Genomic DNA, 16,173 nt, shown 5'->3' on the forward strand with positions numbered 1-16,173 from the left:
AGTTAATATACGTTTGATATATTTATGTTGTCACAAGTTAAAGGATAATAACTTTCGAATTTGCTATATAAAATCTGAGTTAAGACTTTGGAAGAAGTTGTACAGATTATTGGTACAGCCAAAAATACTATTTTGAATTACAATTATTTAATCAACTAATTTTTCGTTTTGTGTAAAAAGTTTACATTTTCTGGCATTTTTGCTCCTGGAAATTTGATGACAGATACATTTCGGTTATAATACCTACTCATTATTATATTTTTCTCCATAGAAACTTCAAGAGCGTATTCAGTAAGATTAAATATTAACACAGTGTAAAGTTCAAAGAATGCAGAAATCTGCATAGTGTAAAATCTGGAAGTTAAACCCAAGGATTAACCGCATAATATTCTCTTTCTAAACACAAAGTGCCAATGCAGCATTTTTGATATTTAGTTAGTGAAACTGCGCAATTATTTCAGGCTCTATGTTAAATTCTGCTTAAAATAAAGCTCTCCTAGATTTTACTGCCACAATACATTAGTTTTCAAAGAATGCATCAAAATTTCTTTCTGTACCTTCAAAAAATTGATTTTCAGTTTTATTTTAATTAAACAGAGGACGATTGACTAATTACTGAATTACATAATTTATATAGTTTTGAAAAATTGAATGTTTATAAACTATGTTTTGGAAGTGAATCTAACAGGAATTCCTATGATTGACCTTTTCTTGAAACTTGTTTTCTTCAAATTTCCGATAGGTTCAGAATACATTCCATTCATTACATTCATATGAAACTTTATACTACAATGTTAACCTATCTGTCACACATATTTTGTATTTAATTTTACATTATTAATAAATATTATAGAGTAAACCCAATAATATTAGTCTTAAGATGCTATTTATCATTCAAAATATCATATTTTTCCGAATTTTAAATTACATGACATTTATTAATTTTTGAAAATTTTGTTATGGGTACATTTAAATGAAAATAAGTTTACTGTAATTATTTAACTTGTACTTATGATTTATACTTGTAATTTATGAACTTGAAAATTATTGCATTACCAGACATATCAGATTTTCCATTAAAAAATACATTAAGAAACAAATACCTTCAACGGTTTTATAACTAAAATACAGCATTTCATCTATATCTCCTAAATTTTCACTGAATAAAAAATTTATTATCTATATCTATCTATATATATATATACAAAACATTCTCATAAATCAATTTAAACATATGAATGCATCGTAAGTTTATGATAGTACAACGGTGCGCAAAGAATTAATTTTACAACATTTTTTTTAACATTCTATAGCTCACGAGAAGTTTAAATAATTCATTGAAAATTAATTCATTATTTTTAAATTTTCAGAATTTCTGTAATAAATTAAAAGTTTTTTACATTGCCGCACGCAAACTTTTATTCATTTTCGTATTATTGAATAGTTCTGATTTATCCTCTGAGAAATATTTTTTTAACTGTATGAAACTAAATTTAATCTTCCACAATTTTTTAATTAAGATAAACATCTGTGGATCAGAAAAGAATGACAATTTTGTTGAAAATATTCGAATCCTTGGAAAAAGAACTTAACAAGAAATTATTCCTCTATTATTCATTTCTTCGATTTTCATTTTTAAGATCAATAGTCTTGACTAAACTCGCATTGAAATGAAAAAAAAAAAAAAAAAAAAAAATCAGAAAATGACAAAGGCAGAAATGTCTGATAAATAATAGGTTTCTTTTTTAAGATTTTAAAGCGAATCGACTTGAATGATAAATGTCTTGATTCTAAAAAAGGTTTTGTTTAAAAAGTCTTTAATCATAAGTTATATTCCGGGAAATATTTCCCGTATAGAATAACTGTTCAGATTTATTAAAATATTTCATATGAAACGACAATATTTAACATAAAAATATAAATAGTACCTCAAATAATGTATATTTAAATGGAGTTGTGTTAATAAAATATAGTTTTACATTCTGAAAAATGTTTTTTTTAGCTTGATATTAAAATACGTCCCAGGAAAGATAAATTCTTAGCAAAAATATATTGTTACATAATCTTCATATTATTTTAAAAAGTATGTTCTTAGCTGCTTCCTTCATTTCGAGTATTAAACAAATTATAATATATATTTAACTATACAATTTAATAAACATGTTTTACTGGGATATATTTTAGGCAAAATTTGAAATCAAGTAATTATTAAAAAAAAGTACTTATTTTCAAGTATATTTAGTTAGCAAAAAAACATTTTCTGAAAGAAATTACGAAATTTAATTCAAAATATGTCATATTGAAATAAATAAATAAATATGGACATTAAAATGTTTTTATCTATACATCATTATTTAGTTTATATGTTTAGTATTGGATTTTATGACATGTTATAACAATTATGAATTTTTCATACGTTTTACAATTTTTTGGTACCAAAAAAATGAAATTCAATTAGAAATATAGGGGTCAAAATATTAATAGAGGAAAAACAGCTAAATTAAACAGGATTTCAGTCTCTATAGATACTAAACCTCAAAATACGCCCTTCGATTTGAAAAACATTCCTTCCATAAATTATAGTTTGAGTTTTACAATTTATACATTTATATGGATTTTCCTTGAGAATGATAGTTACAATCATATATGACATAAAAAAAAATGAAAATATGCATAGATCTAATTATTTCTTTCGGTTAATACAATCAAATGTTAAAAAAAATGTCATTTGTTAAAAACTTATTTATTCAAAATAATAAAAAAATTACTTCAAATTTAACATTTATTTCTTTGTTTATGTCAGCTTCTTAAATCGTCACATATGATTATGCTATAGTTTCTTTTATAATATCTTCGAAATTTCACTCTGTTTTCAATTTAGTGCTGTATTTATGAGGAAGAAATAAACCGAGAAGAGAAAAGAATACATTTGCAAAATTTATCATCAAAAATTAAGATTATATTTCAAATTTCCCTGCTGAATTCTTTTAATTAGACAAGTAAACGCAACAATTAATGAAATTTTATAAATGAAAATTTTAATTTATATCCACACATTATACAGGAACTTGTGCGAACTTGTTTTGTTTACAGCAATTTGTCAAAATGTTTATTGTTGAAATCATAGAAATGTAGCTGAAGTTAATTAAATTCTATAACGAATGAAAAACAAATTAGGTTAAATTAGTTAAACGTCAAACGATATGACGAATTCAAGAAAATAAATTCCCGATGATGCATAGACTTCTACACAATTTCTAAAATAATTACGCTAGCATTGTTTTGCTAAATTAGTTTTATGAACTTTTATTTATTTTTGGCCATTATAAAAAACTCTTTTTAAAAACTACAATTTGAATATTTGATCTGATTTCACATTCCTTCCATTTTTGTTCATGTTTACTTTATTCTACATCAGTGTTTCACCTTACATTAAAAATAAACAATTAGTAAAGAAATAAATATTTTTGCCGGCAAAATTATGACCAAAAGTTAAGATTTTATTGCATTATGAACTTTATACTGTAAAATTTCGTACTTTTCTATTTGTATGGAAAACTGGAAAAGAAAAGTATTCATATTCCATACACATCAATTTTATTTCATGTATTAGCATTTCATATTTTATTTTATAAAATATGAAAAAGTCTTTTCAGTTATAATTTTGTTCGGCAGTTGAAAAAAATTAAATTTCAATTAATTTTTAAGCAGCTTTAAAGGCATGTTTTTATAAAATAGGAAAAACTTTCTACAATTATTATTTTGTTCACTAATTGAAAAAAAATCAAGTGTCGCTTTATTTTATACATCTAATTTAAATACATGTTTTATTCTAATCTTTAATTGAAAACATTTAATAAACATGTGTTATGTATTAAATATTTAATTTAATTATTTTGAAATCTTTTTAAAATTAAAATAACTGTGACTTTTTTAAAAATAAAAAAAAACCGTTTACTTTCATTCAAAAAAATATGTTTCCGAGTTGTTTCGTGATTTCGATTTGAAGACTCCGAGTGTTGTTTTTTTTTCGTCGAATTTCTTATAATTTAAAAGTGAATGAAAGTGCATACCGCTATATTATTAGATTTGTAAGCCCACTTTAGTGTGTAAAAAGGAATAATTTTTAATTTGTTCCGGTATTTTTAACATAACAGATCATGAGTAAAAAATATATATATATATATCAAAAATGGTGTTCAATGTATTAAGTAAAGATGCTTAGAAATTTCGTTGCCTTGCATTTTTTTTTAAAATATTCATTTACATATTGTAATGATTTTAAAAGTATTTTCAATTTGTTAATGACTTGAATGAACCTTTTGTCGGCTATTTTTTAAATAAAAAATTATTTTTAATTTATTTTTCATATTTGTATGAAATTTTTTTTATTGACTAATGTTATAGTTTTTTAGAAATTTTGATTGATTTTTATCAAAATAAAAACATTGAACACATTCTGTTTGAGAATATGCATTATAATCGTAAAATTTACCTTTAAAAATGAACCATTTTGTGCGAAAATTAGAAAATAACAAATGTTTCATTTAGATAATATTTGTTTAATCAAGATAATTAAATAAATTTTAAATTATACACTTTTTAGCATATTTTAATGTAATATTGATCTTTATAAGATAATATAGGAACTATATTTTGTTACAGAACCTTTTGCTTTGCTTTTAATAATTTGAGTATAAATTATGGTATTAGTCTACTTTTAATCGTAGTTACTGAATTTCATGAACAAGTCTCTATGTTAAGAATATCTTCTATGCTGTTTTAATTTAAATTATAAAATATAGTTTATTCGTGAAAGTTAAAAGCAACATTCGAAAATAAAACAATTCAGGTTTTTAATGAATCTAACTATATTTATATATTTTTTACATGTTTTACTTTTTTTGATAAATGAAAATGAAAACATTAAAAAGGGAATTCCTTGATCAAACTTTCTTAACGAAAAAAAATTATCTGTTGTTCTGACTGACACTTACCTGTCCTCCAAGACATTTTGACAGTAATTGTTTCATATTTAAACATATTGTCTTTGGCTACCGGTTGGCTCACAGAAAATATGTGTTTAATTTCAGTTAAATGTCTTACACATGACTTAATGTTCATTATTCCCAATGTATTTTTAATTATCACCTTGTGACGCTCATTAACACTTTCAACGTTACCTACGAGATATCTCGACTTTAAGATAATTCCAATTACAGGTTTCTGTGGGCTAAAATTTGTATCTTATGTCAGTGAAGATGTGTTGAAGTTTCTAATACATATCTGAAGAATACCTTTAAGACCTTTACCTGGCATAAGATACACATTTTAGAACACAGAAACCTGCAATTAAAAGTATCTGAAAGACGAGATACCTCGTAGGTAGCGTTCAAAGTTTTAAAGTCATGTAATAATAGTCGTCAAGTAGTATTTAACCTTTCTCTTTATTTTTCTTCATGAGCCAAGTCCTATGACATTATTGCGCCACTAATATTTAAGGAATGGGAACATTTTGTTATGCTTGTCTCTTACTGTTTGTTTTTGGAAATTAACATACATTTCTTTTTTATTCCTCTAGCACTATTATTAAGTTTCTACCGTTTTCAATTTATCTCCAGGAATCAACAATAAGAAAATCCATGAAATATTAGAAAAAAATATATACTGCTTTAATTTCATTGTAAAGATGGATCATTTTTCAAAATGATACAAAATTATTTTTGAAAAATTGCCACAATTCTGAAAGCGAATAAATTGGTATAATTAAACTGCTAATTTTTCAAATTCAAAATTGGCTTTAATATGAATTTCATATTTTTGTGATTTACCATGGAAAATCAATTTTTTAATTATTTTTTTTAATTCTTGTCATAGTGAACAATACTATTCTATAAGTATATTTAAGACGAATTTGGTAGCTCCAGTTTAGAAAATTAATGGAAAATATATTTGAATAATGGTCCGAATTTCTACTAATAATAAAATGGATATTTCTTCTTTATTATTAATAGAAAATTCGATCAACCATATAAATACATTGTAAAGTTTACTTTTTGTTTTTGTCTTAAACAATGTTTAAATGACAAGGAATGTCACTCTTTCACCCTCAAAATAAGTCTTCTGTCACCGTTTAAAAGGACACAAAGTGACCCAATCCTCCAACCAATAAGACAATTCTAAATAAATTTTTCAAAACAAGAAATATGTCTTTCACCTACATTTGAAGATAATTTGTTTGACAAACAGTTAGAAATAGTAAATGATAGTACATTAGTCGTCAAATTCTTACTTACCTTACTTAAATGTTAAAGTTCTTGCAGGTTTGTGTTATATCTTGAAAAGAAAGCAACTGTGAAGTAAATTATGAATCATCGTTAATATGTTTAAAGGTTTTTCTTTTCTATTTCTTAGATGTTCTCAGAGATTTCTGTGCAGAAGTAGATAAGAATACTTTATTAACGTCACATAATTACTTTGCAAACATTTAAATGATAAATGGTTTCGCAAAAATACAACTGGAAGAAATAGATTTGAATTTATATTCTACGATAAATAATGTTGAAGGCTTTATAGACTTTGAAAGGATTTCCGGGAATTTTTATATACAAGATATATTTAATCCACTAAATTGTGGAATGTTGGAATTTTATGAAATGATTTTAAATTAATGGATACTTTTCTAATTCTACAAGCCATATTCAGCCGTCAGCGGTTCAGCAAGCGTATTGATAGCATTGATCCAGTAATGCTACCTCATTTAGTTGAACTAAATCTTCTCAAAATAAAGGAAAGTATTATTTTAACATAAACATTACGCACAGAATTTTTTTATGTTTTTTTTTATAAATCTCGATAAATGGATGAAATTGGTCCAGTTGTTTAGTCTGGAGGCTCTACCAATCTTGAATTTAACTCAAAACTTTAGAAAGTAATTATGATTCTAAACTTGGATTCTGGACACGGGTTGCAAGATGTGTCTATGGATCATGAGTCTTCATGTGAAGTAAAAAGCATCGAAATTAGTGATACGTCTGTGAATGGTCGAATGGTTCTTTAGTTTTGTAGATTATTTCAAATATATAGATATTAATAAATGATGAGATTCTTTAGCAATTTATATGCTATACAAATAATAATAAATTTTGTTCTTATTTTGCTTAGAAATTGTAAAAAAACATTAGCAAGGCTCTTATGAAGATTTCAAATAGTTAAATAAATACTTAATTCCTTATTTAATAAAACATTGCTTCTATTCACAGAAAAGTTTACATAATATATTGCATTTTTTTTGAAGAAAACAATAGAATATACTAAACGGTTTTATTTATTTGATTGCGACTTGTCCTCGCAATAATAATAATTTAAATACTTTTAATGAATTCTTTAATTCTTCACTGTAAATTTAAACAAAATTATTTATTAGTACAACTAATATCGCATTTTAATAAAAAAAAATCATATTTTTTAGATGATTTTATGTACCGAATGAAATTAAAGATGAAATATTTTATCAACGGGCAACAATGGAAGAGAACTATTTTTTAAAGATAATTTTTTAACTCATTCATTACCTTAGAGTTTATAAATCTGCTTATACGGTGGCTAAAAATTTCCCTTCCAATTTAGTGATTTTTTTTTTCATATTAAAATGTTTAAAACATAAAATGTATCAAAAATAAGATTCTAATATTTGATCTTCTCGATATATGTTGAAATCACAGTATTGTACAGATTCAAATAAAATATTAAGAGAGTATGAAAAATAATTGTATGCACACTATTTATAGGTAAGTATTTAATTCGTAATTTAGAATAAGATTCAAATATAATTATGAATATGTAAAAACGGAATTCCGATTCTATTATATTTAGAGACATTGTCTTTCTAGCAAAAGTTCTGATTTCTGTATGTGAAAAGTGCAACATTTTAGCAGGAAATATTGGATAAGGTTAAAATTTGGTACACCACTTTATGTGTAAAGCAAACATACATTGCTACCTATTTGATCAAATTCATTTGCAATAATGTGATATTTTCAAACTTTATGGTCTTTAATTAAAATTTTAAATTTTATAAATATTTTAAATTTAATAATTATAATAATTCTTTTGTATATTATTTTGTTAGTAAGAAGTTTGAAAAAAAATATTTTTATAATACATTTTCATTAAATACTTTTACATTAATTTGGGATAATTTTTATTAGAATTAGATTTTAATTTTACATATATTAGGTTTCATTTAAAATAATATTTTGTATAAGCTATTTAAAATTGCATATTTTTAATATCTTTAATGACTTAATATTCTTTGAATATACATTAAAATTCATATTAATCTAAGATAAGCATAATTATTGTTTTTGTTTGCAAGTTAATGCAATAGTCTCTGAAGATTTTCTAATGAATTGATTGTTTCCAAATTCACTAGCCACTAACCACTATCTAATCCAGATCATTCTGTTATTGTCATGTGATTTCAAAAAATTTAACAATCCTCACCAGAAAGGATTAAAATACTAATGTATATACGAATGTGATATTAAATAATGCATTACTTTTTGAATATTTGAAATAAATAATACTGTCCACACAAGTATAAATTTATTCCTTAAGATCAAACTACATTTTAGTACTCCAGACCTCCAATTATACCGTATAATTCAATGTACGGTATTATCATGCCATTGCTTGCATTTCAGAAACAAGTAAATGTCTTGTAACTTAAATATACAGCTTTCACATTATGGAAAAGCATCCTCTGAAATTCCAATCAATGAAACCCTCGTTTAAAGCATGTATATATTTACAAACAGTTAAACTTCCAATAGTGATTAACAATATTCACAATATTTAGATACAACAACAGATATCACGACCATTACATTAATCGTCAGTTTTCTTTATTAAAATAAATGGATAAATGATGTAAAAGATGGTATTGTTGTGTATGCAATAGTCACAAATCAAAAATGTAATAAGAAAACTGTGGCTCTAAATGAATGTAGTTTTGCAGATGTTAGTACATCTACAATAGTATGAGGGTTTATTTCCATAAATGAGTATTGACCAAAAGTGAATGTTACCTGTTTTCCTCTTAAATGAAAAATATATCATATAAAGAAAAAGAAATGTAGAAATTAAATTATTTAAACAACATAAATTACTAAAATGGCGTAGCAGAATGAATATGTTACATTTGAATGCAATAATAGACATGTCGCTCTAAATAAATGTAGTTTTGCAGATTGTTAGTTCATCTGCAATTTTATCGAGCTTTATTTCAGTTGATGGTTATTATTCAAAAGTAAATATGAAGTTATTTTTATTAATAACATGTATAGCTGAAATAAAAATTAAAAAAAAAACTGCAAATAAAAATTCTTAAAACTAGCAAGTAAGAATTATACAGAATCAAAAAGCGAACGGAAATGAAATTAACAGAATGAACATGAAACATAGATAAAGTGAACAAAATAAAGATGCAAAATATAGCGGTGGATAAAAGCAAACAAAGTATTATACAAAAGTAAAAGAACAAAGCTTACACAATAAATGCAAATATAATAACGGATAATTCACACTGACAAACTAAAAATATCAGAATTAGAAACTGATCACTCACATAAAACTAAACTGTAAATGATTAAAGAAACAATTACACTGATTGGTCAGTTCTGTAAGCTTGCATTTTGAAAGAGTCTGAGATCTATTTCAGTGCTTACTTGGAGATATAAGAATTAAAAAATAATCAGCCAAAATATTTGTTACTGAAAATGAAGATTCAAGAAAAAATAATTCTTTTACTGAATATTCTTTTTGTCCTAATAGAAAATGAATATACCATACAATCACTCATAAGGAAATAATATTAAAAATAATTTATAAATGCAAAATTTAATAAACAAAATGAATATATAAGATGTTGAAGCATAATTATTTTAATGGCAAATATATATAAAAAATTATATATAAAAAGTAAAATAAGGCTATTTTACTCAAAATTCGTTTATTCCTATTTATATTGATATTAAAAATGGAGAAGAAATCATAACATTAAATAACGATATTTATATGCAAAAAAATTATTATAAGTGTTTGTCAAATTATATAGAAAATGCTTCATAATGTTTGAAGATACAGGGATTGCACTGACTGAATATTACTTATACTTTTATCAATATAATTCTAAAATATGTTATTTTCCGCTCGTAAATTATTGTTACATTATAAAATTGTATTAAATTTTATTTAAAATAAAACTATAATTAAATTGAAAACTTATTAATTTAAGCTTGCTATTCATTAATAAATTAAAATGTGAAAATTAAATCATATTATGAAGCATTTCAAATGCTTTTGCTTTAGATGTTAACAGCAAAATTAGCATTTTGATTTAACTTGTGATATCCAATAAATTAATACTCTTGGGTTGAAATCTATTTTAATGTGCCCCATCACATTGGTAAGGATGCCAAGAATGCCAAGTCCCTAAAATAACAGGCTCACAAGTCAAGAAATCAAAACATTAATCTTCAAATCAGTAAAAGGGTTGCTAGAAAAATCACTTCTCTTGTTTATGTGGCTTACCAACTTGGCGATAATTCGAGGAGTACATTAAAGTAGATTTCAATCAACTTTTGTTAAATTCTAAAAGATAATATTAAGAATTTCGACGAATATAATATGATGTTTTATTTATATTTTTAAAAAAAGAAGCATAAAAACGTTTATTTTCAAACAACGAGTACTGATGAGGGGTCGTCAGCAAGACTCTGAGAGACCAAAGTGTTTTGTATTTTACATTTTTCTTCTGATAATGATTTTCTTTCAGAATGGTTCCAAACAGAATTCACGAGTTCCCGTATCCACTTGTACTTGTCTTGTGAAGCTCTGTTTGAATGTAATGAACTCTAGTTCACCTACACATGAAGAATACAAATTGAGTAAGCTCATTTATCTCCTTAAAAACATACTTTCAGATGCGCACCGATGCACAACTCACCCCTTCGCTCCTAAATATTTCATTTTATTCACAAACACAAGCATTGAAATGGTTTTCCGTGTATAATAATATTAACATTCGTTAATAATTTAATACTGGACGAGTCATAAGTCGCCACACAAATGTTAAAAGCTATAGCTAATTTCTATCTTATTTTTAGGAATGTGAGCCAGTCGCAAAAAGATATCATTTGCCATAAAAGAACGGATAGATATTATTCTGCTGTATAGGAGTTTTATCCTATACTGAGTGTTTGTAGCACAAAACAGAGATAACACATGACATTGAGGCAAAAATTATCCAAAGACGAAGAACGGCAGCAGATCTAATTGCATCGGCGAGTGAACCTGTCCTTTTTAGTTTCTTGATAAGATTTGCCATAGTGACATGGACTATCTGCGTTTTGTGCATGTGTTGAAAGTAAACTGTATATGGTATCATACAGTTTTATTTTTATGCCTTTTTATCCTTGTAATTAAGTACTGCTCATGTTTCAAGGGCAATGCATGTAACAGTTCTTGGTTTTTAAATAAATATGTCCGGCTTCTGAGCTAATCCGGCGTGCCTTCTGGCTGCTGGGATTGATTCTCCTCCCCAGTTCGCCATTTATTGCCTTACACCCAACTCGGATAGGCAGACTGGCTGTGGGTTTTCACTGCATATGGAGAGGAGAGAGTACAGAGTGAATTATGTGTGGCCACTTATAATTCACTCTGTACGTTAAGTTAGCTATATTTTTTCAACAATGTCTTTAAGTTCTGAACAAAGGAATTATGAATATAGAATTGATAAAAGAAAGAAAAAAGATAACAGCAATATACGCGAATAAAATCATGTCTCATGTTTGGCAAAAAAGTGTTTCTGGCATCTTTGAAGTTAATAGTCAATTGACTGAGTTAGCACAATTTAGTTTTTCTTTTTTTGTAAGTAAATTGTTTTCTCTTATACCTCTATTTAGAACATAATTTCTGTTTCAGCCTAAATGGGTGAAGTTTACTGAATTAATATTGCTTTCATTTTTATTAATATAAATTAAAAATGTAATAATTTCCATTAAAAAATTGAATCATAATTCAGTCATCATTTGTGTCTACGAGGCTTGCGGAATCTTGATCATATGGATTTAGCACCTGTATTTCAATGTCTTGGGCTTTAGACTCTGAACATCATTCCATTTTCTATTCTTTTTTTTTCTGTTCTTATTAAAATTTTAGGCATTTATAACAGATTCTGAGCAGGTTGTTTTGCATTTGCCTTCATCAATATCAATCTTGATAGCAGATTTTAGGTCTTCTCACGGCAGAATAAAATAGGATTTGGATATTTGTATACCTTAATACTCATCACAATATTCCATTTTTAATTCTCTTATTTGCTTTGGAAATTTTTATAGCATTTAATATACTTATAACTCAAAATAAAAAAAATGGAAATAAATACAAATTTATATATGTATAATATGTTACCATAATTCTTTTACTAATTATTTCTGCATCAAAATGATTTTTAATAAACTAAACTATGCCACTCATTTAGAAATAAGCACAACTTTTCTGTAAAATAGATTGCTAGAAATTAAGCTTATTCTTAAAGATGGATTTTTGTTATTTAAGCATATTCCTTGAAACTATGCTATTCTTTTAAATTTATCATCGAAGATAGCCCTTAAGGAGATATTTAAGCTAATATTTTTTTTCCAAATTTAAGATAAAATGCTAATTACTTCTTATATCCAGATTATTATTTTGGCTTTTTTAAAGTTTCATTATCTTTTTGATTTTTCTCTACAAGGGAATTACATATATTTTTGAGGGAAAAAATGAATGAATACTTAAAAATCGAGTGAATGCAAAACGTATGCGCAATTAGTTTTATACGAAGGATCTGAATCGCTTGTTTTACGCTTTAAGTTTTCACATCAGAAAAAAAAAGTTATTCAGAACAATGCTAAGAAATCTGTCATTTTTATAATCAGCGCTGCAGTGGACAAAGATATACTTGCGATCCTGTGAAATTTGACCTCAATTCTATTCTATTTATTTTATTTCTATTTACTAATTGACAACAATATAATTTTATTTATTTGCTTTTATTGCTTTCATTAGATACTTCATGTATTTCAAATTTTTAGCATTTTTTATGGCTTAATTTCTAAATAGATTACTTCCTTTTATTTCCTGATTCGTACAGGAAAGTGTAGTTTGACTTCAATTAGATACTATTTATCTGATTTCCGTTCTATTTTATTTCAATATGATTCGATACACTTATTATTATTAAATTTTTATCTAAATAGGTGCTGTATGCTTTTTCATATTTTAAAATATTCTTTTTGGCTTAATTGGCTCCTTTTCATCACCGAGGTGGAAAATAAAGTAAACTGACCTTGAAGCTTCTTTGGCAGTTAAGCGGCTCGAAGTTGATCTCTAGTTTGGTTGTTTGGTTTGGAATTCGAATGATTCATATTCCAAAGGACATTAGAATAAATGATCCATCTATCGATCCTTTGTTTCGTCCTTTGGTGCCTTGCTCTCATCTTTAGTTTCTCTACAAATGAGTTGCTCTACAAATGAAGTCCATCTTTTCCTGTTTGGTTTCAGCTTGAATAGAATATGAACCTTATAAAGACTTCAACATGATTGATTACATTAAAATCATCTCAATATTTTATTTTCTATTGTTCTCTTTATTGTTATCCGGTAGTGTGGGTTGCTTCCCATCTTTGCCGTTTGGCTTCATCTTTGCTGGTATTTGGATTTTGTATTAACCTAAACTTGACATATGAAATTAAAAAAAAATATTGCGTTTGATCATCTGGGATATTCTTTATTTCTATCTTACCACGTTGATGGCTTAATTTTAATATCTTTCTACCAGATGGTCTGCTTCACAGGAACATAACTTTCCCTATTCGGTGTCTTTTTTGGGTTTGAAACCACAGTACTGCAAAAAGAATTGAAAAAAAAATTCTAAGCAACTGTCTCAGGAGCGAAGGGGTCGAAACAAAACCTGAAATACAAAATAAAAAAGGACTATATCCTTCATCGTGACTAGCATTGAGCACCCATGTTCGAAATCAAATCAGTAACATGTTCATGCGAAATTGTACAAATGCTCGATACAAATAATGACGAACGACGGATTACCATCGTCTTTTTTTTAAACGCTTATAAAATAAAGATCTTCTGAAAAGAATTACGTTCATACAGAGTTTGTGAGTGTTCTGTTAAAATACACCATAAAGCAGAGAAATTTGCGGCATACATTTTTGCAAATTTCCTTTACATTAACACCGACACAGTAGGACAATGATGAAGCGAAACATCCACGGTTTTCATCACAGAAGAAAACTGAAGTGGCGAACACAGGAGACGGATGACAGCTATTCAGTCTGTTTAACAGAGAAATTAAGAAGAACATAATACTGAAGAGTGACGCGTTACTTGGTTTTCACACCAATGTCGTCACATTTGTTGGCTGGGATGCCAACAGAAAGTCTTCCAGTGTCTCTTTAAATCATATCCCTTGGGGATATTTATTGGCTATTACATCCAGTTCAGCCAAACTTTTAGATCAGGAATACAAAGCTCAACAGGGCAATGATTGCGACAGAAGCTTTGGTTACAAATCCATCATTTTTCCTTCCATGTTGCATAGCAGCAGGTTTTTCTCCTAAAAACAGAAAATGAATTTTAAAAAAAATATGTATTAATTAGCGTTTTACAACAAAAATGTTATTTTTGTATTTTAGAATACAATAAATAAGAGCTAATTAATAACAATTATTTTTATATGTCAGAATACAAAAAAATAAATAAAACCCAAATTTACAACAGAATGAAATATAAAATAAATAAGTATGAATTACTAATTTACAATAAAAATGTTAGATTACAATAAATAGTAACTAATTAACAAAAATTATTTTTATATATTTCAGAATACAATAAATAAGAACAAATTTAAGATAAAGGATTTTTTTTTCTGTTTTTCAGAAATCAATAAATCAAAACAATCCCCAGTTTACAATAGAATTATTATTTTGGTGTTTTGAAGAAATAAATGAGAATCTCCAATTTCGAACAAAAGTTTTATTTTTGCGTTTCACAAAACAATAAATTACAACCTATCAACAGTTTATCACAAATGTACTATTTCTTTGTTCAGAAAAGAATACAGAAGAAACCAATCATTAATTTACATCAAAAGTCTTATTCTGTGTTTTAGAAATCAATAAATTACAATCAATAACCAGTTTACCACAAAAGTGTTATTTCTTTGTTTTAGAAAAGAATATACAAAAAACCAATCACAATAATAAAAAAGTTAGTAATAATAAATAAAACAAGAAATAAAATATTTGCCAATCAGAAATGTACATCAAAAATGATATTTCAAGGATACTGTTAGAGAATTGTTATTTCTGAAATTTAATTTTTTTTTTCGAATTGTTACAATTGCTTGGTTCTAAAATGAAATTTTAATAACCTGTTATATCCTTTAAACTTCTGACATCCTGCCGTATTTAATATTATTTCAAATACAAAAGTTTTTATAAATCCAAATGTTTTTCCACTGAAGTGAAATGTTACTTACAAGTAAAGCAATAATGCAAAGCATCAGAGAATTCTTGGAAGCATTAAACATTATTTATAATATTAATTAAAAATAATGGCTATATATTAGAAACATGACATGACTCATAAAATTTTATTTCAAAGCATTATTTTTTTTCTCAGAATCCGATAATTGGTGCGATATAAGACTTATTGATGATTAAATGAAAATGTTTAACTTAATAGTCATATTATACGATTTTAAATATTTAAGTTCCCTAGATTTCTAGAAAATTTTAAAGATTAAGTTGCTCAGTCTACGAAACTATATCAAATGGTTGAGATGTAGCTCCTTTGAAAACATAAAACGTAATCTTTGTGCAGACATTCATAGACATAATATTATATTCATTGACAAAAATAAAGATATTATAATTCTTATATGCCGATTGTACATAACCAGTCTACGAGGAGAAAATTTTTATCCAAAAGGCTGATGATTCTAACTTAGTTCAATAATCTTACCAGACAGTTGGATTTCAATTGCTCTCTCTCTCTCTCTCTCTCTCTCTCTTTTTGTTAATTTATTGAAGTTGGATGAACATTTTA

General features: G+C 26.1%; 1 protein-coding gene across 1 annotated transcript in view; it reads right to left on the reverse strand.

Annotated features, from left to right (window-relative positions):
* Positions 1-10,704: 10,704 nt before the first annotated feature.
* LOC129957666 (uncharacterized) overlaps positions 10,705-16,173 on the reverse strand; it is a 275,418-nt gene continuing 269,949 nt past the window's right edge. The window contains exon 5 of the mRNA XM_056070117.1: positions 10,705-14,680. Coding sequence (XP_055926092.1) covers positions 14,577-14,680 — 104 coding nt within the window. The 3' untranslated portion in view covers positions 10,705-14,576. The remainder of the gene's footprint in view (positions 14,681-16,173) is intronic.

This window comes from Argiope bruennichi, chromosome 2 (assembly GCF_947563725.1).
Source record: "Argiope bruennichi chromosome 2, qqArgBrue1.1, whole genome shotgun sequence".
In the NCBI taxonomy this organism is placed as follows: domain Eukaryota; kingdom Metazoa; phylum Arthropoda; class Arachnida; order Araneae; family Araneidae; genus Argiope; species Argiope bruennichi.